The sequence below is a fragment of the Peromyscus leucopus genome, chromosome 7 (genome assembly GCF_004664715.2).
Source record: "Peromyscus leucopus breed LL Stock chromosome 7, UCI_PerLeu_2.1, whole genome shotgun sequence".
In the NCBI taxonomy this organism is placed as follows: domain Eukaryota; kingdom Metazoa; phylum Chordata; class Mammalia; order Rodentia; family Cricetidae; genus Peromyscus; species Peromyscus leucopus.
In genome coordinates, this window is record NC_051069.1 from 61736935 (window position 1) to 61762934 (window position 26000).

Below are 26000 nucleotides of genomic sequence, written 5' to 3' on the forward strand. Positions count from 1 at the left end.
GTTTTATGATCCCTGGCAGTTTAGTCGCACCCAGATTCCTGCCATACCATTTAAAGAATTCTTATATGATGGGGATGAGGAGACTGTGCAGTCAGTGAGGTAACCGGCACAAAAGCATGAGAACCGTGTTCAGATCCACAGAGCCCCATAAAGTTAGGTGTGGCAGCATGACATGCCGTCTCTGGGAACTAGCTCAATGCTTCGGTGACTGGAAATGCATACAGAATGAGGTGTGTTTGGTTTTGTTTGCCACTGATATTTCTTGCAATGATGTTTCCCCAGTCATACATGAGTTTGCCACGGATGGGGGAAGGGACCCAGAGTCCCTTTCACAGTTTTCAGGTTGTTGCCATCCATAGAGAAATCTTGAAATAGATGTAAAAGGGAACCTGGTGACAGTTTACTCAAGAGAGAAATGACAGAGTAGGCAAGCTCTTACCTGAAGGCCACCCTTGAGTTCAAAGATTTGGGAGCTAATCAAAGTAAGTATGTGCTCACAAGCTAGTGTTATAGCTTCAGCTGTCGAGTTGACACACCTGGGAAGATGGAGTCTCAGTGGAAGAGTGGCCTCCATCAGATTTGCCTGTGGGACTATCTGGAGCATTTTCTTAGTTGCTCATTCCTGTGGTACTGGCCCAGCCCACAGTGGTGGTGCTATCCTTAGGCACGAGGTCCTGGATGGTATATGAAAGCTCGCTGAGCAAATCTGGGAAGCAAGTCAGTAAGCAGCGTTCCTCCTCGGCCTCTGCTTCAGTTCCTGTCTCCAGGTTCCTGTGTGGGCTTCCCTCAATAAGAGTCGGTAACCTGTGAACAAAATAAGCCTTTTCCTGCCCAGGTTAGTCTCAGTCACTTTTGTCCCAGTGGCAGAGTTTGCAAGGAGCCTTATTTGGACTTGGGGGTAGACAGTGTGGCAAACAGGAAGTCCTCACAGGGGAAACCTTTGAGAAGCAGCATGGATCCCCAGCTCAGACAGAAAGCTGGTGGGAGAAGTTTCAGAAGGAAGCCAGAGCAGGGTCTTTCTTGTCTAAGAGCACTGCACAACAGCAAGATGGAGAGTCTGGACCGAAGAGCTTGAAAGGGTGTCTCACGGTGATCTGGGTCCGGGTTGGGAATTTGCAGTCTTTGGTATCTTATTGAGAATGAAATAAATGGCACACCGATTGCAAGGTAGCACAAAAATTTTATTCAAAGTAGAGCAAGACGGCAGGTCAGAAAGAAACAGTGTCAGAGTGACAGTGGTGACCTGAGTAAGCAAGGCTCGTGAGGCGCTGTGGGGTTCAAGGGAAGAGCTCGATTGCAAAGGGACGTGGTGAGGGCTCCCTGTTAGGATTGATAGGACTGGACTATGGAAGCCTTTGCTCACTGCACAGGTTCCTTCCTGTGATGCATCTGATTTTGATCAAATGAACACCCAACATAAGATAATAAATAGGGGATTTTCCCTAAAAATTCACTCAAAGGATACAGTGTGCCTTACTGGGCACGGACCCAAATCCCCTCTAGGCCGAGCGGCTCATCTCTCTTGTTTTCATGATGTGTCTTGGGACATATCTGAATAGAAATGGAGCATTATCAGGAGGTTGCTAAGGGAAGTAACTCATTTCAGTTGTTTTAAGCAGGTACACGTGTAGGCTGATTTGAGAGTGGGTACCTAGGTTGCCCACAGGTTGTGAGGTACGTTGTTCACGTAGCAGCAGTGCATGCATGGCTCAAGCCAAGTGGAGTCCCAGGGTGCTAACGTACTCCTTGGAACATCTGTCTACACATACAGCCACGCCTGCTTGGCCTTGAAGATTCACTATCACAACAGGGTTCACAACCTTGCCATGAATATCTTGGAAAAGATGTTCTAGTCTATTTGCAGGCAGTTTGGAAATTTTTGGCAAGAGACATAACCCCACATATGGTGGAGGATTACTTCTTTTCCATCCATGTGTGTCATTACACTTTGTTCTGAATCATTGCCCTCCCATCTTCCCTGGCCTCTCTTGCAGTGTCTACTCTGAAGAAGCCACATTCAGGATGGAGAAATGGCTCAGTGGCTAAGAGGGCTTGCTGCACAAGCTTGAGGACCTGAGTTCAAATCCCTAGCACCTTAGCAAACAGCTGGGCATGGCTGCCCAGTGCCTGTGACACGTTGCTCCAGTGACGTGGAACAGAAGACAGGATCGCTGATGCTCTCGGGCCGTGACTCTAGGCTCAGAGATCCACCCTGTCTCATTTCTTGGGTTACAATTGCCAACATTCCCTTATATGGATGTGTCCAGCAAAATTACATGATTTACACGAGAAGCTAACAACAACCCATTCCTAGCAAAGTATTATAAAATCAGACATTTATCCAAAACTGCTAATTACAATAGTGTTTGTGGAAGGTTGGGGCCCACCCAAATGCCTGTCAGTGGGAAAGTAGTTGAATTTACAATTTTTTTTTTCCTTAGAGAACCCATTCTAGTATTTTCCTTGTAATGCTGGGCTTTCAACTTAAATGCTATATATACCACATACCCTCAGCCTAGAAATAACCCAATTTTTAACATGGGCAATCTTTTGAATTCTGTAATATCCTTGAGCCAGATCAATGGTAATACTTTTTCTCTTTGGCTAGAGGAAACTTTGACTTTTCTTTTGGTAAAGAAAAGGTCACAGGATGTGGTGTCAAACATCTAGAATCCCAGCACTCGGGAGGCATAGGTAAGCAGATCTCTGTGAGTTAAGGCCAGCCTGGTCTACAAAGTGAGTTCCAGGACATCCAGGGCTGTTACACAGAGAAACCCTGTCTCGAAAATAAAGAAAAAGAACAGGTCTTGGCTCTACTTCTTTTGGCAGGCAGGAAAGAGGTGGAGGGCTCAAGTTCTCCTGGCCGTCCCCACTCACCTCCTCTTCAGTAACAGGCCTGTCTTGCCTGGATGGCTCTGATATCTGCAGTTTGCATGGTTATCTGATGGTGGACAGAGTGGACCATGGTGGTCATGAAGGTTGGCAGCTGGTTGTGTCTTCCTTATATCATCACTGTAACACCATTGTGGCCCACTGGCTGGGATGCTCTTTCGTGGTTCAGGGACCTATTTCTCTGGATCTTGCACACACGCCCCCTGGCGGTACCTAATCTTACTACCGTAGCTGCAGAGACAAAAGGAACAAAGCTCGTTTGGAACTCACTGTGTAGTCCAGGCTGGCCTTAATCTCGCAGCAATCCTCGGCCTGAGCCACTATTCCTGGCTCTTAATTGCTTTTGAATCAAATCGTTAAAGTTGAATATATTATGGTGTACTTGTGCCGTATATCACCAGCACCTATAACATTCGTCGCTATGTGCTAATACTGAGTGGTGTGCAGTTACTAAGTGGAGAAAGGCATGCTACTAAGAACTGGAAATTTTACTTTTTTCTTTATTTATATGTTTTATTTTATGCGTAATTTGCCTGTATGTTTGGGCATTGTATGCAATGCCCACGGAGGCCAGAAGAGGACCTCGAATTCTCTGGAACTCCACGATGTGGATTTTAGGAAACGAACCAGGGTCCTCGGCAGCAGCAGTGTTCTTAACTACTATCTCTCCAGTCCCTGGTTTTATTATACAACTTACGTTGCAGAAATCTTTTCAATCTTATTTTTTCTTCAAAAATATCTTGAATCGTGTATTTTTGTATATAAAGATGAAATGTCATAACTACCTCAACATTGAAAGTTTTAGTTGAATAAATGGTCAACAAAATAAATGAGTGGGCTCCAAGATTATACAATATTAAAAAAAAGTAGTAAGTTCTGAAGCTTCTGAATTGCCTATATACTGAAGTAGACTCACTATCTCATGTTTTGGTCACGACAAGAACTGAAAAGTAGACACTCTTGAATTCAATGTGCACAAGTCTTGCTAGAGTCCTACAAATATTAGGAATTTTTTTTTTTTTTTTTTTTTTTTCCGAGACAGGGTTTCTCTGTGTAGCTTTGCGCCTTTTCTGGATCTCGCTCTGTTGACCAGGCTGGCCTCGAACTCTCAGAGATCTGCCTGGCTCTGCCTCCCGAGTGCTGGGATTAAAGGCGTGTGCCACCACCGCAAGACCTTCCCCGAATAGAGGAAGGGTATATATTCAGTCAAGGGTATACGAGTAGCCGTCTCCAAACAAGCTCTCAAGGAATGTTTTTTGTAACTTTCCGAGTAGTGACTGGCATCCGTGTGTACTTTTAGAAGTTAGCCATTGGTAACCACGACACGTATTTTCTCTGTCTCACAAACTGTGACAAATACTTTCTTTTTACTATCAACATTGGGACAGAAGACTGCCTTGTTCTGTGACTGACTGGCAGGCAGAAATGACGGGGAAAGGAAATGGGAAATGGTTCAGGGTCCCGGAATTCCCCTGGCTGCCTAACCTAGTGGCCTGTTATTTCTAAATTTTTGAACTGTTTGCTCCCTGGAGTTCCCCGGAGAGATTTGATTTCATTGGTTAAGACCGTCTAGCCCAACGTAAATGAAACCCTAGAAACCCCCCTCTTAGTGGCGCGCTTCTAATCCCAGCATGCAGGAGGCTGAAGTAGGATTCTAGATCCTAGGCCAGCCTGAGCCCTGCAGTAAAATCTTTTCTCAAAAAAGCAAAACAAAAACAACAAAAAAACCCGCAAAAGCAAACCCCAAACAACCAAATAACAAAAACAAAACATCCAAACAGGAGTGCAGAGAAAAACACTGGAAGTCCTTCCCAGTGTGCTAGCGCTGTGTGGGAGCGGCAGCGGAGGGTGGGGTGGGGAGACACATGCCCGTGAGCAAAGAACCCAGGTTTTAGCTTTCCCTTTTTAAATGTATTCTTCCACAATCTCATCACAGATATGTAACGCGCGTCGACCATGCGCTCCCCCATTAGACCACTAACCCTCCTACTATACCCTCCTCCAGAGCAGTCCCCTGCCTTCCTTCTCCGTATCTTTTGTTTGGGGCCTGCTGCGTTTATGAAAAAGAAAAATGCGTAACTGCCTCCGCGCCCAAAGGGTCTCGGTGGCCTCGGCATGCTGGCCACGGCGGCTTTGAGCTCCCGGGACTCGGTGCGCGCCACCGTGCGCCTGCCAGAGAAAACACCGTCCTTTCCACGTTCGTGCGCCCGAGTGCGGTCCGCGTCACCCGTGTCAGCCGCCTTCGCCGCGGCGCCTGTCTCTAGCGCCTTCCCGGGCTGTCCCACAGGGCTTCCCGAGCCACGAGCACGGCTCACGGTTGCTACCCTTACGGTGCCGCAGCACGGTAAACCACACGAAAGCCAAGCCCGAGGCACCCCGCGGAGGCAGCGCGCCAGCTCGCCCGGAAGGGCGTTCCTGAAGGCCCAGCCTTCTTCCGCTCCCGGGCAGCGAGGCCCGGATGTTCGGCTTCCAAAACCCGAACACGCAGGCGCAGTCGCGCGCATCAATTTAGCCCCTCCTTCCATCGTGGTGGAGGCGCGCCGTGCTGACGTCATCGCGTCCTCAACGTCCCGCTGGCCCCGGGCTTTCGGGAAGGCTGCGGCTGAACGGTCCGGTGCTGCGGCTTCCCGGGCGCGGAGGCCCGAGTGCCCCGGCTCCGCGGTGAGTGCGGCTCCCTCCGGCCCGGCGGGGTGAGCGGCCGCCTTCGGCTCCCCGAAGCCAGTCCAGCCGGTGCCGTAAGAACCCCTCTGTTCTCAAGGCCGCCGGACCGCCGCTCGCTCCCCCAGTCCTTGGAGTTGCTTTCCAGTTTTGCTTTCTTTTCCCTTCGGTTTATTTATTTTTTTGAGCCAGTCCAGGCTGGCCTCCAACTTGCGGCATCCTCCTGCCTCAGTCTCCCAGGTGCTAGGATTACTAGCATGCACCACCACGCCCATCTCGCAGGGTTTTAAGCTTACCCGAGGCATTTTTTTTTTTTTTTTTAAACTGCCTTTAAACTGAGACAGTTGTGCGGCTGGGACATCTCGGTTCTCATGTAGTTTTACTGCTTGTGCTCTGCAGTGATGTGAGGAGTAACTCCGTGGTTTAGTGGGGTAACATGTATCTTGTCTTTCTGACCCAGGTGTCTCTCCCCTTCAGTGTGCAGAGAGCACAGTCCGGTGCTTGCTGGAGATTTAACACCTGGTGTGGTTAAGCCACGCGTGCAGTGGAAGCCTCATACCGGCCAGTGCTTTACAAGCTATTGTACCTTTTGCTTTGAGATGCTTTCTGCGGTGGTTGCTTCGGAATTGTTAGGGAATGGTTGTCCTTAACGGAGTGCGTTGATGACAACCAGATACCTTCATCTAGGCCAACTCTGCCTTGACTAAATAAGTGCTCTAACTGGTGGAGCATCTCATCCTGGCTTTTCTTCCAAGTGTTGAGATTGACATTGCAAGCAGGCCTCAGGAATTTTCTGTTCAGCAGCTTTCCTCCTCGTCCTCCTTTTTTTTTTTTTTTTTTTTTTTTTTTTTTTTTTTTTTTGTAATTGCTGATGACTAAACCCAGGTCCTTTACCTGCAAGGCAAAAGCTCTAACACGGAGCCACACCAGCAGCCCTGCAGACTGTCTTTCCACTACCCACGGGTGCCTTTTGTCTCCAGCGAAGTGCCGTATCAAAATACCTAAATCAGGGAATGAAAGGAGCCAGATAGTAGTGTGGTCCTAGCACTTGGGATGCTAAGACAAGAGATTTCTAACAAGATTTAAAACTAGCTTGTTTTACATTGACTTCTAGCCAGCCTAGGCTGCAGATTGAGACCATGTCCCTGCAAAAAATAAAATGATGCCCATGAAGTATGGTACATTTTGTCTAACAGTAAATAAACAATAAATAAAATCAACAACTGTGAAATCGGGGACCAGTTTTTCTTCGTGGGTGGAAATGTCCATCTGTCTTCAAAGTTTTGCTTTATAAAATATATAAAACTGTGCATTTTAAAGACAAGCATAATTAGTGCTCTAGGAAGTCTTTTTGCAAGCATGTATTTTGATTTCAACCTTTTCTAAGTAGACTGGTTGGGTGGGAAACTGCTGTAGTTAGGGTGCATTATCTAGAAAGACATTTTTAGATACTACTGAATAAATCGAAGAGGCTATAAAATTGCTATGCAATTAGTTTTCTAAAATATCTTTTTTTCCTTTCAGACTTAGATCACTGAGCGTCTTCATTCCTCCCATGTTTCCCTAGAAATAAACCCAGTCATAGAAATCTGGAAAATGTTATAAAAAATCCAGTTTGAATTCTGTGGAGTGTACTTTTGTGTATGAATAGTTATATAAAATACTGAGTTCTCACAGAGTGCTAGTAAGTATGGTACATTGTGCAACAGGAATGCTGTGGTAAAGCAGGGTTATTAGATACTTGTGATAACAGGAGAAGGCTATGTCTTAATAAATTGATTCATCCTTAATTCTAGCAGACTTAAAAGAAGTGCAGGTGGACTTTTTAAAATGCAGTCTAGTTAGGTTTGCTGTCTGTTGACCAGATGTCTTGAAATGATAGACACAGGAAGGCTTAGGTAGTGACATAAGATTTAACAGGTAAGAAGAAGAACAGTCTAAGCTTTAAGCAAAGGTCATTCACCACACATACTGTCTATAGTCTTAATAGGGCTGTGTGTTAACTTCCTCAGAAGGTAACTGAGATCATTCTAACCCACTTTAGAAAATGCTGTGATGATGAGCTGTACGAAATTAGCTTTTAGGAAATGTGGCCATGTGTAGAGTTTAGTTACTTGTATTTGGTAGATGAATAGAGTAGTTTGAATGTTGTATTAAACTCTTTATAAGGGAAAAAAAGCCTGCATATAATTTTTCCAATATAGTCAGCAATTGACTTAGTATCTAGACTTCATAACTTTTCATGAAAGTAAATTATGGGTAAATAGCTCTTGGGTTACCCACAAGAGTTAATACTGTCCCAGAGTCCTGAGTAGTGTAGTATCTTGGAAAAGGAGACAGATTTGTCCTATGTGACAGTGAACTTATATAAATCCAATCAGAGTGAGTTCTACCCAGTTAGCCCGCTATTCCATTTCTGTCTGTGGTAGAGATCTTAGTGTGAAGTGGTGAGACACCTCACAGGGCAGTTTAAGCTGTCAGAAATACCGTCACTACTCATGCACAAAACTATCTCCCAGAGAGTTGTCCAAGGTACCTTACACCAAAAACCAAAAGTATAATGGAAAATAGCACAACCTTGCCAAATTGGACAAGAGAAAGCAAAGAAAAAATGAAGTACGACTTTTCGTGTGAGCTGTACAGAATGTCCACGTACTCGGCTTTCCCCGCTGGAGTTCCTGTCTCGGAACGGAGTCTGGCTCGTGCTGGCTTTTACTACACGGGCGTCAACGACAAGGTCAAGTGCTTCTGCTGTGGCCTGATGCTGGACAACTGGAAACAAGGGGACAGCCCTGTTGAAAAGCACAGGCAGCTGTACCCCAGCTGCAGCTTTGTCCACACTCTGCATCCCGCCAGTCTGCCGTCCCCGACCAAGAGCACAGCTCCTGTGAGGAGTGGGTTTGCACAGTCATTACCTCCTCCTGAACGCGGTGGTACTTACTCCAGCTTGTCCTCAGACGCTCTCCGTTCTAGAGCAGTGGAAGACTCGCCATCGAGGGTGAGTCCCTACAGCTATGCCATGACTACTGAAGAGGCCAGACTTCTTACTTACAATACGTGGCCATTGTCCTTTCTGTCTCCGGCCGACCTGGCCAGAGCCGGTTTCTACTACGTAGGACCTGGAGACAGGGTGGCCTGCTTTGCCTGTGGCGGGAAACTGAGCAACTGGGAACCGAAGGATGACGCAATGTCAGAGCACCGGAGACATTTCCCCAGCTGCCCATTTCTGGAAAATTCTTCAGAAACACAGAGGTTTAGTATATCAAATCTGAGTATGCAGACACACTCTGCTCGAATGAGGACGTTTTTGTACTGGCCGTCTAGTGTTCCTGTTCAGCCTGAGCAGCTTGCAAGTGCTGGATTTTACTACATGGGTAAGATGCAGCAGAACTAGAGTTTTATCTAGTTTGCTTATGGGAATATGTATGACCAGTTTCTGGTCTTTTTCTCTTGTTTAGATCGCAATGATGACGTCAAGTGCTTTTGCTGTGATGGTGGGCTGAGGTGTTGGGAGTCTGGAGACGACCCCTGGGTGGAGCACGCCAAGTGGTTTCCAAGGTAACTGCTTCTTTGTTTACTTGTTTGTTTACTGGTTTTTGTTTTTCTGTGTAGCCCTGGCTGTCCTGAAACTAGCTCTGTATACCAGGCTGGCCTTGAATTCAACAGTGATCTGCATGCCTTTGCCCAGTGCTGGGATTAAAGGTGTGTGCCACCTCCACCCAGCTTGGTAATTGGTTCTTTTTTTTTTTTTTTAAGATTTATTTATTTATCATGTATACAGAAGAGGGCGCCAGATCTGATTACCGATGGTTGTGAGCCACCATGTGGATGCTGGGAATTGAACTCGGGACCTCTGGAAGCGCAGTTGGTGCTCTTAACCTCTGAGTCATCTCTCTAGCTCCGGTAATTGGTTCTTAAAAACTGATAATTTATTGTGGTATGGAGGATTGAACCCAGGGCCTCACATCTGGTAGGCAAGTACTATACCCCTGAAGTATATCCTTAACCTCTTAATTTTTATTATTGTGTAAAATAATTTAGGGGCCAGATGGCGGTGGTGGCGCATGCCTTTAATCCCAACACTCGGGAGGCAGAGCCAGGTGGATTTCTGTGAGTTTGAGGCCAGCCTGGTCTACAGAGTGAGATCCAGGACAGACACCAAAACTACACAGAGAAAAACTCTGTCTCAAAAAACAAACAAAATAAAACAAGATTTTAGGGGCACAGTTGTCAGTGAAATGGAATTGGAAATTGTGTGTTTGTAACCAATTAGCTCTGTGAACTTGGATCTCATTTCTAAAATGAATGGGTAATGTTAGGTATTTTTAATTATTATGATATAAAATATACCAATTTAGCCATGTAAAATGTATTGTGTAGCATAAAGTACATGTGTACTGTTTTATAGTCATGTCCAGAGCCTTTTCATCCTCTCAAACTGAAACTCTGTATCCCACACACTTGTGAGTATTCCCCCGGCAACCACCCTTCTACTTGCTGTATCTGAGGTTTTCACTTTAGGTACCACATATAAGTGAAATCGTACAATAAAGGGAGTTTGGACCTGTGCATGCCTTCCATAATAATGAGGAATCTGTTGGCTTCCTTCAGGGCATTAGAAGGACCTTTGGTCATTTTTGAACAGGAATTTTGAAGTAGCAGTATTTATAGTGGATCAATAAATTGTTAAAAATTGTTAGTAGTTTAAAAGTATGTGATGGGGTGATTTTGTATTTGTCTTCACCTGTAAATTTTGTACTTTGCTATGCTCTCAAGAATTGCTCTTTGTGTTCTTTCATTTTAGCCTGCATTATCTGTCTTGTTCTCTTGAGACTCACCAAGCTCCCTGGAGATGAATATTAAGTGCTTATCTGGCAGTATGTGCCTTTCTCTTCCTTTTTTTGAATTGGTTCTTGGAAAATTATTGCATTCCTTTGTTATGGTTTTTGTTTGTGTTTTAAATGTCTTGCATCTTAGATTTTGTGACTGTGTTGAGCAGAGACCTTTAACTGCAGGTGGGTGAGGGCTTGGGCTTGTTAGGGGTATGGTATGCTCTGACTCCTTGGGAAGTCCAGTGTCATAATCTCCATTCAGCTCTGTTAGCTGAAGTCTTTGTCAGTGAAGGTTTTAGAGATTCTCAGTGTCCAGGGCAGCATTAAAGGTTTTGGTGGCAAGGCTGAAGACTTGCTCTCTACTGTCATGAGAAACATCCTGACCAATGGGACCCCCGTTGATACCTGTTGTGGCTTGGGAGTGTTCTGTCAATGGTGGCGGCAGTGGCACTGGTGTCTGTCTTGATGTTAGAGAGCCTGAAGAGCAGCCACAGAGCGATCTCTGTGAGTGTGCAGAGAGAGCACTGACTGCTGTGCTGTGCTGATGTCTGAGATGAGGACACACAGCTGGAGCAGCTGGAGTAGATGAGGTGCACAGGTGTGTGCAGAACAGCTGCAGGGCTGGGGCTTAGAGCACAAGACCAGAGTAGATATAGGATGGGCTCTGACATGCAGGCTATTCTGCAGCATGGATGCAGCGCATGGGCTAGGGAGGAAGGTGGATCCTTGTGGAGTGTTGCAGCAACTGCTCCTGCCTGCCTTCAGGGTTCCTCAGCAGTAGTGGTGTGAACTGGCTGCTCCTTGGCAGAGGAGGTTCTGAATTCAGTGCCAGTGCACACTAGAGAGTCTTTTGCTGGGATACCTCAGGAGGTCGGTGATTATCTCAAGGTTGTTGATGACTTCAGTGGCAAAGGTTCTGGGTTTCTCCCCAAAGTAAGCCCCTAGGAACCATGGTGGTGTCTGCCTGCCAGACTACTGATACAGAGACTCCTAAGCTCCTCTGAGCCCGCCTGTTTCCAGATGTCTCTGCTAAGCCTGTCCTCCCCAGTGGGCCTTCTGTCCCTCCTCTCCACCCCCTCCCCTCCTTTTTTCTCTTTCTCTCTCTCTTTTCTGTTGTGATCCTGATGATTGTTCCCTGGCCTTGAGCATTCAAACACCCCACCACTGCCACAGTCTGCACCCACATACCTGTCTTCATTTTGTGTTAATTGAGTTATTGAGCTCTTCCTAGGCTGTGTATTCCATGGACAGCTGTCTTTTTTAGTTTGGGTTTGTTATAGAAGTAAGCAAACAAGAACCTTTTACTTTGCCATCTTTCTGATAACATTCTTGCAAACTCTCCTTTAATCTGTGGTTTATATTTGTTAATCCCACCGAATGAGAGTAAAGACCATTACCAGATTCTCTGGTTAAATTTAGCAAACCTTGTTTTCTATCATTCAGGCTATCTCCCTAAAGTGGGGTTTGCAAAAATAGCATTGGACACGGGAGAGAAGAGGGTTTCTGTAGTCCAAAACTGTAAGACTAGAGGGTTTTCAAGGGCTGGAGGATTTCCAGAGGAATTTTGGCTACATAGGAACTTGACTGAACATTTTAACATTATTTGGCAGACCATCTGATCTTATCAGGGTGTATTCAGTATGTGAGTCAACTCCATAGGGTGGGGAGCACGTCACATTCCAGAAACAGTTAATGGGCATGGTCAACTTTGGCAGCAAATAGTAATGAACTTGTTCTGACCTTATAACAAAATGGCCTCCATCTTTAAGATGGAGCCAGTTTCGTCCATCAATGTTTTCACTTCTGGTTTTTAATTTTTATTTATGAGTACGGGTTGTCTGAGTGTATACCATGTGAATACAGGTGCCCGTGGAAACCAGAGGAGGGCATAAAAACTCCTAGAGCTGGGTACAGGCAGTTGAGAGTCCTGTACCTAGGTGCTGGGCACCTGGGAGAGCAGCAGTTGCTCTTCACCACTGATCCATCTCTCTAGCTCCCCCTCCCTTTTCCTCATTCCTTTAACAGAGAGTCTTCTGAAGAGCAGATGTCTTTCATTTTATCTTTTATGAATTATATTTTTGGTCCTTACCTAAAAGTTCTGTTTTTGGATATTGAATCCTGTGGGCTCAGCATGCTAAGCAAAGGCTTTGTATCTGATGAAGCTACACTACCAGGCTTCTTTACTTTGTTTTAGATTTATTTTTACCATATTTAATTTTGTGTGTATTAGGTAGGGTTTCTATTGCTGCGATGAAACACCATGACCAAAGCAATTTAGTGAGGAAAAGGTTTATTTGGCTTATGCTTCCACATCACAGTTCATCATCAAAAGAAGTCAGGACAGGAACTCTCACAGGGCAGGAACCTGGAGGTAGGAGCTGATGACAGGCCACGGAGGGGTGCTGCTTACTGGCTTGCTCCCCATGGCTTGCTCAGCCTGCTTTCTTTCTTTTTTCTTTAATTTTTCATTTTACATACTAACCACAGTTCCCATCCCCTCCTCACCTTTCCCCTATCCCACCCCCCTATCTACTACTCAGAGAGGGTAAGGCCTCTCTGGCATATCAAGTGAGGCAGGAACAAGCCCCTCCCCCTACTTTCTTATAGAACCCAGGACCACCAGCCCCAGCAGTGGCCCCACCCACAATGGGCTGGGCCCTCCACCTTCAGTCACTATTTATAAAAATGCCTACTGCCGCGGGTGGCGGTGGTGCACGCCTTTAATCCCAGCACTTGGGAGGCAGAGGCAGGTAGATCTCTGTGAGTTCGAGGCCAGCCTGGTCTCCAAAGCGAGTTCCAGGAAAGGCGCAAAGCTACACAGAGAAACCGTCTCGAAAAACCAAAAAAAAGCCTCACAGCTTGAGCTCATGGACATAAACTATCTAGCACAGTGTGTGATTACATGTGGACATGTGCACATGAATGTAGATGCCCAAGAAGGCCAGAGCATTGGATCACCCGGAGCTAGAGTTACAGAAGACTGTGAGCTTCCTGACATGGGTGCTGGGAACTGAACTCTGGTTCTCTGTAAGAGCAGCAAGTGCTCTTGAGCACTGAGCTGTCTCCAGCCTTCCTTCCAAGCTTCTTATGGAAGAACATTCCGACGTAAGGAAGGACAAAAGGACTTTTCTTACAGTTAAGGATGTATTTCATATTTAGTTTACTTTTTGCACATAGTATGAATGTAGATCAAGATTTTTTGTTTGTTTTTGTGCTTTTAAAAGAAAATTTGAATATGGCAATGGATGTTATGTGAACTTCCTTTAAGAAGTTATAGTAGCTTAAATATTTGAGAAACTGCTACAAAATGTGGAGATAAAGCACTTGATCATGTGTTTCCTGGAGGGAATGTGGTGGCTTGTATTTCAAGATAGGAGCATGAACTCTGGAGCAGAATTGGCCATTACTACATTTCGAACAATAAACTTTTAATAGATAATGAACAATCATTTTGAAATAGTGTTAAGCACAAAAAGACAATGTCTGTAACATTGTTTTTCACATTCCAACTTTTGCCCTTTATGAGTCCAGAATTTTCCCTTTGTTGTGTGTAAGTGGAAGGAGACAGAAAAATAATGGAATGTGCTAACACAGTAAGAATGTGTACTGGTGAATGATAGTTTGGGTTCTCTTAGAAGTGTCTGCTGGGTTGTGATGTAAAATTTTTGCTGTGGGGTATAATCAGAAGACTTGAAAATTACTCTTCTAGAATAATTTTATTTTTGATATGAAATATCAAAATGTTTGATATGAAATAATTTAGAATCATTTTTATTTCACATTTAGGTGTGAGTTCTTGATACGGATGAAGGGGCAGGAGTTTGTTGATGAGATTCAAGCTAGATATCCTCATCTTCTTGAACAGGTAAACTGATTCTTCAAATTAACATGAGCACTGGGGAGATGACTCATTTGGTAAAGTGTCTACTAGGCAATATGAGGCCCTGAGTTCAGATCCCAGCACCAGAAGCTGGGTGTGGCAGCATGCACTGGTAACTAGGGTGTTAGAGACCAATGAATCTGTGGAGCTCTCTGGCCAGAAAATCGAACCATTCAGGGAGTTCCAGGTTGAATGAGACAGAGACCCTATTTATATCTGTTTTATTAGTTCTATGTACAAAATTTTTGAGGCAAAATTGGAGTTGATCAAGAAGTTCTTATAGCGATTTTAAGCACCATAGTTAGGAAAAAGAAATGTTCTTAGGAAGAAAGACACACATGAGGTTGTGGGTGTGTGCTTAGTAGATCGGTGGAGTTCATGTTATTGTCTTGTAGCTATGGTAACGGCATCCTTGGCAGTTTTGTTGCTAGCTTGCTGTTCAGGCTTCTCTATAAATACTGATTTTTACTTTTACTTTTTTGAAAAATACTACATTCTGCCATATACAGAATTTTTTAATGGGGTTGAAGAGGTATCTTCAATGTCTCTCGTCTTTTCCAGAAAACAAACAAAACAACCTTGTTAGGAGTTAAACCTTTTAAGAGTTATCCAAATGACATACCACTTTCCAAATGGAGTGAGGAGCCACTGTTGTGTCTTCCTGTTCTCTGAAGTGGAGACACACTTGAATCCTGACTTGGATGTAGATCAAGTGTAAGCATAGCCGTGTGAATATTATGGTGAAAGAAAACCAAGTGCAGTACACACGTGCATTATTTGTTTTAGAGGTTTGAGACATGCAGCCGAGGAAGGGATGCCTTGAACTTCCTTTCTCAACCTCCTAGGTGCTGCACTTACAGGAATGTGCTAGCGTACCTGGCCTAAGATGTCTGTCTGCACCAGCCCGTTTCCAAAGGGTGTGTGCATTTACTTAAAGTAAATGTTGTTGTTTGCTTGGGTGTGGTGGCTCACCCCTGTCATCCGAGTGCTTGGAAAGCTGAGGCAGGAAGATTGCCATGAGTTCTAGGCCAGCCTCAGCAACAGAGTGAGACCCTATCTTACAGCAAGGCAAGTCCCTGACTGTGCTGTTTAGACTGTTTGAGATTTCTGATTTACCTGTCAAGTGTTCTCTTATTTCATAGCTGTTGTCCACTTCAGACACCCCAGAAGAAAATTCTGAACCTCCAAGTAAGTAGGAAAACATTTCAAATACAACAGTTTTTGTAAGAATGTTAGGAATGAAAGTATATTAGAGGAAGTCGTGTGGGGAACTGCAGGATGTTAACTAGAAAATTTAGGTGTCCACTAAGATTCGTGACATTTTCAAAGATCCCAGGGCGTTTATTGGTCTTCACAGTGCTGACATTCCATGTGAGACGACAGGACACAGGCAGAAAACAAACAGGCTGAAGCAGGGCCAGTGAGAGGTGTGCTGGGTACCCTCTGCCTCCAGAGGACGAGGCTGCTGTGCGAGTGTGTTAGAAAAGGCCCAGTGTGCACTTGATCTGTGATGGGGCCGGAAGTCAGTATAAAGGAGGTGCATAGTATTCAGTGCAGGGTCTCTGGATTAGAGCGGAATCTTTTTTTTTTTTTTTTTTTTTTTTTTTTATGAGGCAGGGTTTCTCTGTAGTTTTTGGTGCCTGTCCTGGAACTGGACATGCTGGCCTCCAACTCACAGGGATCCGCCTGGCTCTGCCTCCCAAGTGCTAGGATTAAAGGCGTGCGCCAACACCCGGCTAGAGCTGAATCTTAACCATTCTCAGTAGTTGATGTATGTGATCTCCATGTGTCATGGTCCCCAAGTGGTTGAATAACTATCACTTTATGTGCGAATCACATCAGAAGGGGAGTTTTGGCTCACCATTTCAAGAGAGGCAATGGCAGCTTGTTAGCTGGAACAGAGAAAGAGGACCAAGACAGAAATCATGGAAGCTGTGACTCTGCAGTAGATAAGGGACCTGGTCATGGAAGGAAGGAGTACTGTGTGTGGTACTGCCCCTGTGTAGAAGAACCGGGGAGATAAAGTAGTGGGTACCTGTTCTTATTTAGTGTTTCTTTAGGCGGGGGCTGAGGCTAGACTCCAGGGCCTTGTGTATGCCATGCTGCACCATGCTGTATTTCCAGCCTCTTAAAACTTACATCTTACTTTTGTTTATACAATCACTTTGTCAGTCTTCAGAATGACTGTTGGACCTTTTCTTTCTTCACAGATTTCTGTTTTTAACTTACAAAATTCTTTTTAAAAGAATGTGTAAGAAATTGTGTACATGTGTGTATGATGCATGTTTGGACATGTGTGTGTGACAGTGCACATACACAGATCAGAAGACAATTCTCAGGAGTCAGTCCTCTTAGCTTTACATGGGGTCTGGGAATCATTCTGGCTTGCCTGGCAAGTGCTTTCCACTGGGCGACATCTCAGCGGCACTAGGCTCTTCCCACAGTTTTCCTAGGTCATGTGCTTCACTGAGAAAACAGAAGAATGAGAAGAGAACTCTTGTCTTCGTATCAGAACCACTGGTCTCCATGAACTCTTCTCTGTTCATTCTTTCTTTATTTCCCCTTTATTGGTTCATTTCTGAGACGTGGTTTCATAATGTGGCCCAAGCTAGCTTTGAACTTTGAATCCTCTGGCTCTGCCTCTGCATGCTCTGTTACAGGAACATGCCCCCGGCTGCCAATTTGTAAATGTAGCTTTGGTAATGACAGGAGGCAAGGGTCCCCTCGTGTCGTGGTCACTGGAAACTGCTGTATTAGCGGGCCTCTTTCTTAGCGATAGCTGTTATTTGGTACAGTTGAGGGCTGCTTTTGGAAGTGTGTCGTGCCCTAAACTTGGGATCCTGCAGCTTTTCCTTCCCAGCACTGGGTGACAAGCACACTCCAGCACGTGGGCTTTGTCCTCAGCACACCCTGTGGTTGGCTTCCCTGACATTCTTGGGTTTTTCCTGTGTCGATTCTGAGCAGTCTCCTTTGCTAGCTCCTTTTTCATATTTCTGAGTGACAGGCTACCATATGAAGTGTCAGTCAGATGGGTGCCAGGTGGCAATGTCCAGTTACCCGCTTAAATTTAAAGTGCCTCCATTTCTGGCTGAAGAGCCGTTTCAGTAAACACGCCAAAGCACAGGGTTCCTCAGTTTTGTTCCTCAGAGCTTCTGCTCTCACTCTCCTCATTGCAGTTCATAACACCAGCTACAGAACCAGCTGGGCCTGCACAAGATGTCCAGATGCTCACCGTCTACCCACTGCCAGCCTCATCCGTGCTACCTGATCTGCCTGCACAGTTCTCCCTCATCCTAGGTTGCCCCAAGCCCATCTGCAGCATTTCTAGTCACCTTTGGAATAGCCCCTCTGCTCAAGACCCTCCTAGAGTATTCTGGCAAACTTGGGGTGGTGGAGACACTCCATCCATTGGCTGCTGTCCTCACTGTCTACTACTGTCTTTATTTCTTGACCATGCCAAGCTTTGTCCTGTTTAAGACTGTTAACTCGGGGCTGGAGAGATGGCTCAGCGGTTAAGGGCATGGTTGTTCTTCCAGAGGTCCTGAGTTCAATTCCCAGCAACCACATGGTGGCTCACAACCATCTGTAATGAGAGCTGGTGCCCTTCTGGCCTACAAGCATGCATGTAATTAGAACACTGTATATATAATAAATAAATAAATCTAAAAAAAAAAAAAAAAAAAAGACTGTTAACGCTTGCTGGTCTCTTTCAGACATTCCATCACTTACTTTATCACTTCAGTTTCAAGATTTTATTTATTTTCCAGTGTTATTTTTTGTAGGAGGTGTCAGAGATCAAGGCTGCTTTGGTCTCTCCACACTTTTGACATTGGACATTTGTGTGTTTATTGTACCAGTTTCCAGCAGATGGCAGTAGAGTGTCTTGGAAAAGTATCTGACAGTGCAGCACAGGATGAGCTCGCACTGACTCCATTAACAGAAAATGCTTCCCCACCCCATCCTCTCAGAAATGGCCTCCCAGTTCCTGTTTTCATCACCTTAGATTTTCATCTCGATAGCCTCTCTGTTTAGAATATCATTGCTTTGATTATTAACTATGTGTTTTCATTCTATCTTTATGCTTCCCATCTTCGTTGTTTTTTCTGTCTCATTTATGTACCTGTTTAGACATTCTTCATCTTCAAGTCTGATAGATCTCCATTGGTGGTGTGAATCCAGCCCAAGTGTTCATGTGTGCTTGGCAAGAACTCACCACACTGTGCAAAGCCCCAGCCCCACACCTAATCCCTTTATGGGGGAAGGGAGTAGATGTATATATGATTGCTAGAAATGAAATCTTCAAGCATGCCAGACAAGTCCTCTACCTAGGCTACACCCCCATTTCTTAATTAAAATTTTTAATGTGCTATCAACCAAATGCTAGATAAGCATTCTACCAAGGGAGCTGTACCTCCATGTTAACCCGATTTCCTGTGTTTATTTTTTTATTTTTATTTTTTGAGGGTGTAGCTTGTTAAATCTTGTTTTTGAGTGTCAGGAAAGGACCCAAGGCTTTATTTTTGCTGTCACATGTTTAGTTTCCCCAATTTTCCTGCTTGGAGGTAATTTCTCACTCCTTTATTTTTGTAGCACATTAGTTTTTTTGGTTTTTTTTTTTTTTTTTTTTTTTTTTTTTTGGTTTTTCGAGACAGGGTTTCTCTGTGTAGCTTTGTGCCTTTCCTGGAACTCGCTTTGGAGACCAGGCTAGCACATTAGTTTTTTAAAAAGGATTTATATTAGAATCATTTAGGAAGATCTTGTATTTCATTTAATTGGGTGAGAGCGACAGAGACAGAGAGGGTTAATTACTTCAGGAGTCAGTCCTCTGCTGTGAGCTTCAGGAATTGAATTTGGGTAGGCTTGTGCAGAAAACACTTTTACCATGACCCATCTTGCCTGCTTAATTTTTGAAAAATTAAAAAGAGCGTATTTATTTATTTATTGTGTATGTGTGTGTAGTCAGACGTTTCTCTCCAACCATCTAGTTCCCAAATAACCACTCAGTGGCTTCATATTACCTATAAATGCTCGACCAATAGCTCAGGTTTGTTACTAGCTAACTCTTACACTTAAACTAACCCATAGTTCTTACCTATGTTTAGCCATGTGGCTTGGTACTTTTTCTCAGTATGATGTTCTCATCTTGCTTCTCTTTATTTTGCCAGAGACTCCTGACTCCGCCCTTCCTCATTCCATTGTTCTCAGTTTGGCTTTCCCACCAACTGTACCCTGTTGAGCTATTGGCCAGTCAGCTTGTTCATTAAACCAATCACAGCAACATGTATTCACACAGTGTAAGGGAATAGTCCACAGCATGCGTGGGTGCCCATGCCACAGCATGTGCATGGAGGTTAAGAGGACAACTTTGGGGGCTGGAGAGATGGCTCAGCAGTTAAGAGCTGTTCTTCCAGAGGACCCAGGTTCGATTTCTAGCACTTATATGGCAGCTTACAACCGTCTGTGGCTCCAGTTCCAGGGGAATCTGATGCCCTTATACAGATACACATGCAGGCAAAACACCAGTCCACATAAAATAAATAAATAAATAAATTTAAAAAAAAAAAAGAGGAAGGCTTTGGGGAGTTGGTTCTTTTCTCCTACTTATGGGTCCTGTGATTTGAACTTCAGGCTGGAGGAAGTGCCTTTACCACCGAGCCACCTCATCCACACTGGTGAAATGTTTAACAGCACAGATGCCCAGGCCTGGTGCCAAGAGACTCTTCTTATTAAGTGTGTCTAGGATGTATGGACCATAGGAAGTGATTTGTTAAATGCATAGTGCATCAACTGGACTCTCATTTACCCATTATCAAGTTAAATTTAATTGATGCATATGATATATCTCCCTTATCAGGATATGAGAATAAAGGTGCTACAGTCATTATTTTCCATAGTTTTAAATATATGGAGTTTAACATTATCATATTTGTTTATGATCAGTTGTGCATTTCGGACCTGGCGAAAGTTCAGAAGATGCGGTCATGATGAGCACGCCTGTGGTTAAAGCGGCTTTGGAAATGGGCTTCAGTAGGAGCCTGGTGAGACAGACGGTTCAGCGTCAAATCCTGGCCACCGGGGACAATTACAGGACCGTCAGTGACATTGTCTCAGCACTTCTTAATGCTGAGGATGAAAGAAGAGAGGAGGAGAGGGACAGACAGACTGAAGAAGCGGCGTCAGGTATTGCAGGGTTGGTGGCGAGTTTCTCAGTCACACGTTAGTTACACGGCAGCACCCTCAGCTCACCCATGCATTGCTGCTGACACCGCTCCCCGCCCCAGTATTTCTAAACTCTCTGTTTGCCAAGCTCAGGCTGGCTTTAGATTTGATCTGTAGCGAGTACTGCCGTTGAATTCCCTAACCCCACCACCAAAGTACTGGGATTACATATATGTGCCACCATACCCAGATTTATAATAAACTTTTTTCTTGAGCTATATTGCAGTTTTTCTTTTTACATAGCTAAATTTAAAAAGCATGATTTCAAGGGTTGGGGAGACGGCTCAGTGACTAAGAGCTTTTGCTGTTCCTGCAAAGGGCCTGAGTTGGTTCTCATCACCCATGTGGAGTCCAGTGTCTGAAACTCCAGTTCCAGGGTATCTGACACCCTCTTGTGACCTGGTACACATACCTACACTCAGGCCCGTACACATACACAAAAATGAATACTTGTGACCTTTGCATGCACCTGGTACACATATATACACTCAGGCCCATATACACACACATAAAAATGAATACTTTTTTTTTTCTAAAGCAGTATTTAAAAACTGATTCTGAGCTTGTTGTAGTGGAACATGCCTAGTTCCTACACTCCTGGAATTCAGGAGAGAGAGGCAGGAGTATGCCAAGTTCACAATCTGTCTGAGCTACATAGCAAGAATCTCTTTTTAAAAGATTCTGATTTTCCTACTTTTTAAATAAAGTTCCTTCAAATCTATATGGTATTTTACTAGTAATCCTTGGTAGGTGCTTCTACACCAAAAAGCCAACTTAAGATGACATCCTGGCCTGTGGTCCTTTGCCCAACCCAAGGATTTTGATTATTTGTGTAGATTTTTTTTTCATATCTTAACCTCCCAGAACAAGTCTGAGTAATTACATCTAACAAATATTTTCATATGTTTAAGTATGTGAACAGCGGAAGTAAGTAATGTGAAAGTGCTGACTGCTCTCCAGCATGTAGACAGCTGGGAAAACTAGGTTACAGAAGACAGTCGAGAGCTAGCCAGCAGAGGGCCGGTAAGGGGGCTCAGTGGAGAAGGGTGCTTCCTGTCCACCCTGACAGCCTAGCTCAGGACCTGAGACGCCATGGTCGGAGGAGAGAGCCAGCTCCTACAGACTGTCCTCTGACTGCTGCTATGGCACTTCACACACACACACACACACACACACACACACACACACACACACACACACAAAACCCTAAAAGAGTTGTCAGAGAAGTGGCGGCTGTATGTGTAGTGTAAATGGGGTATTGGGTTGGAAGACAGTTTTGTCCTTAAGTAAAGGTAGGCATAGTTCAGGCCAGGGGGCACTTGCTGCCAAGCCTGACGGCCGAGTTTGCTGCCAGGACCAACATGGTGGAAGGTGAGAACTGATCAGTTCTCCTACAAGTTGCTTGATGGGGCACCACCCACCCCCCTGGAAGAAAATGTTAGGAAAAAAAAAGGACTAGTTCAAGATAGCCTTGTTGTATGACCATATAGCAACGTGTTTAAAAGTCTAACTTCCAGATTGAGACAGATTGGCATTTAAATTCTGGCCTGTTTGGTTAATAGGTAGGCAGCTCATTCAACTAAATTTGGAGTTTCTTACCTCCGAAGTAAGGTATTCTCTTATGAACAAGCTAGATTCAGTTTCTAAAGCTGCACTATAAATTTAGATTTATGAAATGCGCCTGGTATTGTGCTAAGTGGTTTTTGTGTATTTTATTGAACTCTTTAAGGAAGGTGCTGTTATTCATATTTCAGATCAGGAAGCTGAGGTGTATGGCAGGGGCCATGGCTAGACTTAACTGTGAGCCTGCTAAGTCCGTCTTGACTTGTAGCTTAAGCTTTTGAGTGCTGTAGTTTGTAGATGTCACAAAGGATGTCAGCACGATGAAAACCAGGCTTAGTGGTTCATGTGTGGAACCCCAGCACTTGGAAGGGAAGAAGAGTCATGAGGATCAGGGCCATCCTTGGCTACATATGGAGCTTGAATACATAAGGTCCTATCTTAGTAAATAACAAACCAAAAAATTCAGCTAGTTTAGGACTGGTTTGACAGCTCATGTTGTGGCCTTTGACAAGCCACTCATGCTATTCTGAGGCTCCCTATCTGGAAGATAGTTGACATTTTGAATATGACAATTTGTGTGCCTCTGCTTGTAAACAAAGTGATATAATATAGATAAAAATAAATTACTTTTGCATTCCATGGTGGGGAAAGAGAAAGAAAAAGAGGCACATGCTTTACTATTCATCAGTATTTAGACTTGAAAGCGTGTGTATGTGCTGTGTGGGCCGTCTGAGTTTAATCTGGAAGTTTGAGATGGCAGCAGCGAGGTGCACACAAGTCAGTTTCCTGCAGCTCAGCTTAGTGCCTCATTTGTGCATAGGGTTGGTTGGGTGTAGTTGGGGGCATTTGAAATGTAATGCACTTTTTTCTTGCTTGTTTTGAACTGAAGGTGACTTGTCATTAATTCGGAAGAATAGGATGGCCCTCTTTCAACAGTTGACGTGTGTCCTTCCGATCCTGGATCATCTTCTTGAGGCCAGTGTAATCACTAGACAGGAACATGATATCATCCGACAGAAAACACAGGTGCCCTTACAAGCACGAGAGCTGATTGACACTGTTTTAGTCAAAGGAAATGCTGCAGCCAATATCTTCAAAAACTGTCTGAAGGAAATTGACTCCACATTATATGAAAACTTATTTGGTGAGTTTTTTTGGGAAAATTATTTAGATAGCTATATAGGTTTTTGTTCATCTCTCTGTTGAGCAAGCAGAATAAACCCAGTTAAATTGTAATCTTTACATTTTACCTATTCAAAACAAAAACAGAAACCTGGTGTATTTTGCTGTCTAGGTAGTATTCTTTATAATATATATTAAAAATCCATATAAAAATAGTAGATTAAAAATGTTTTGTATTGATAGAGATAGATTTTCGTATGCTTTCTTTTTTCAGTGGAAAAGAACATGAAGTATATTCCAACAGAAGACGTTTCAGGTAAAGCACAGTTAATAATCAACATTGTTTCTGTCACTCTTGAGAAGCTGCATTTACCAATGCTCTTTTTCTCTAACTTAGGCTTGTCCTTGGAAGAGCAGTTGCGGAGACTGCAAGAAGAACGAACTTGCAAAGTGTGTATGGACAGAGAGGTTTCTATTGTGTTCATTCCTTGTGGTCATCTGGTAGTCTGCCAGGACTGTGCCCCTTCCCTGAGGAAGTGCCCCATCTGCAGGGGCACGATCAAGGGGACTGTGCGCACATTTCTCTCATAAATGAAGAGTGGTTTAAAGTATCATTGGACACCAGAAGCTGTCTGAACAAAGAATGAATTACTGATTCAACGAGTACATTCATGTTTGCTCTTCTCCAGAGTTAGTAATCCTGCTTCATGAAAGGTAGTATTGTATATTTAATTTGTTTAGTTGCAAGAGAAGGTCTGTGCTGGTCAGCTAAGGAGCGTGAATGTATAAAAACAGGAGTGGTGGTGCTTGCTGTGTGTCATTCAGGAGTTACTGGGTTTGGAGTTTGTGAAAGCTTTAGATTCGGGTGACGTGGAGCTCAGAAATCCTGGAAACAAGTAGCCCTGGCACCCAGCAGTTACAGTGCCTCATGCTTCATGGTGCTTCTTTTTCTCCTTCGTGGAGAATAAGAATTTTTCTGTTACTTGGTAAATAAGATTCCCCTAATTGTGAGAAACGTACTAATAAAGTTACTTTAAAGTTAATAAAGGCTTGCATCATCACAGTGTATTTTCTACTCCGACTTAAAAAAGTAATTTTCTTAAGACTTCTTTGTACTCATTTGCTCTTAGGTAAAAAAATGAATTCATAAAACAAATTATTAAAGTGTTTCTAATGATGCAATTCATGAGAATTCCTTTAGCTAACAAACTGTGTATGCTTTGCAAATAAAGCAATGGGTGAAGACTTCACTATCAAAAAACTCAGATAAATCTACCTGAGAATTTACAAGAAACAGTATACTTGCCTGGTATGTAGGTATTGATAGGATTGGGGATAGGACACAGTCAATGATAAGTAGTACCCTCTTTGTGGACCAAATCATACATGATCAGTCCCAGATGTAGGTTGGTAGACTTGTGAAAATTTAAGTATATTTAAAAAAAAAAAAACAAAAAAAAAAAAAACAAGCTGGACATGGTGGTGCATGCTTTTAATTCCAGCACTCAGGAGGCTGATGCAAGTGGATCTCTGAGTTTGAGGTCAGCCTGGTCTACAGAGAGAGTTCCAGGATGGGCAGAATTTACACAGAGAAACCCTGTCTCGAAAAAACAAACGAAACAAAATGGCCTGGTGGTACATACCTTCAGTCTCAGCAGAGGCAAGTGGATCTCTCTGCTGGTTGGTTTTTGACAACTTAACAAATTTAGACATACCTGAAAAGAGGGAATCTTAATTGAGAACATACATAAGATGGGATTGTAGGCATGTCTGCGGGACATTTTCTTGATTAAAAATTGATGTGGGAGGGCCCAGCCCATTTTAGATGGTGCCATTCCTGGGCAGGGGTCCTGGATGGTATAAGAAAGCAAGCCAGTAAGCAGCACACCTCCATGGCCTCTGCTTCAGTTCCTGCTCTGACTTCCCTCAGTGATGGAGTGTTGTGACCTGAGAGTTGTAAGCTGAAATAAACCCTTTCCTTCCCAAGTTGCTTTGGTTATGGTGTTTTATCATAGCAATAAAAACTCTGACCAAGACAGAACAAACATGGCCTGGACTACATAGTGAGTTCCAGAGTAGCCAGGGATAGCTAATAATACAAAACCAACCAGCCAGAAACTAAGACCCTCTGTGTTAGGGCTCTCTAGAGTAACAGAACTTTGTATAAAAAGGGGATTTATTAGAATGACTTATAGGCTGCAGTGTTGCTAATCCAACAGTGGCTAGCCATGAATGGAAAATCCAATAATCTAGTAGTTGCTCAGTGTCCTTAAATAGGCTTCCAGCAGAAGGTGTGGTCCAGAATAGTGTGTTTTCCCAGCTCAAAGGATGTGGATTAAAAGTGTGTCTTCTCAACTCAAGATCCTGATTGGAAGTGAATTTTCCTACTTCAAGTTAAGCAAAAATCCATTACAGGTGTGCCCTCCATTTTGGGGTTTTAGTTAATTCCAAATATAGTCAAGTTGACAACCAAGAATAGCTATCCATTTTTTCTTACTCCACAAGGTTAGTAAGAAAAGGGTAGTGTTTAGACTCGAGGAAGGTGGATAAAATCTTTGCCTTCCACTCTTCTGGGAATGCTCCATCTTGTCTTGATTGTTTTTGTAAAGATTTGTTTCTATTTATGTCTGTGTTTCTGTCTGTACATGTGTGCAGTTGTCCACAGAGGGTGTTGTAACCCTGGTGCTGGGGTTGTGAACTCTGGTCATCTTTAAGAGCAGCAAATGCTCTAAATCCCTGGGCCATTTCTGAAGCTCTGTCAGGATAAGTAAATGGCACTGCCAAGGTTCAGAACCTTGTATTAGCAAGAGAAAGTTTGTCCATACCACCATGGG

At 43.9% G+C, this 26000-nt stretch overlaps 1 protein-coding gene and 1 long non-coding RNA gene across 2 annotated transcripts; one reads left to right on the forward strand and one right to left on the reverse strand.

Annotated features, from left to right (window-relative positions):
* Positions 1–2: 2 nt before the first annotated feature.
* Positions 3–3949, reverse strand: LOC119088345. The gene is made up of 3 exons (XR_005091999.1): positions 2878–3949; positions 1466–1551; positions 3–1120 (listed from the first exon to the last, which is right to left on the reverse strand). It is a non-coding gene; the product is annotated as an uncharacterized LOC119088345 (long non-coding RNA).
* A 1492-nt stretch (positions 3950–5441) lies between these two features.
* On the forward strand, positions 5442–24348 carry LOC114708003 (baculoviral IAP repeat-containing protein 2). Its single transcript, XM_028890958.2, is given in 10 exon segments — positions 5442–5553; positions 7075–8097; positions 8100–8924; positions 9009–9108; positions 14169–14247; positions 15405–15450; positions 20203–20442; positions 22934–23188; positions 23441–23482; positions 23564–24348. Coding segments are annotated over 9 exon segments (1830 nt in total). The 5' UTR covers positions 5442–5553; positions 7075–8048; the 3' UTR covers positions 23758–24348.
* Positions 24349–26000: the final 1652 nt, after the last annotated feature.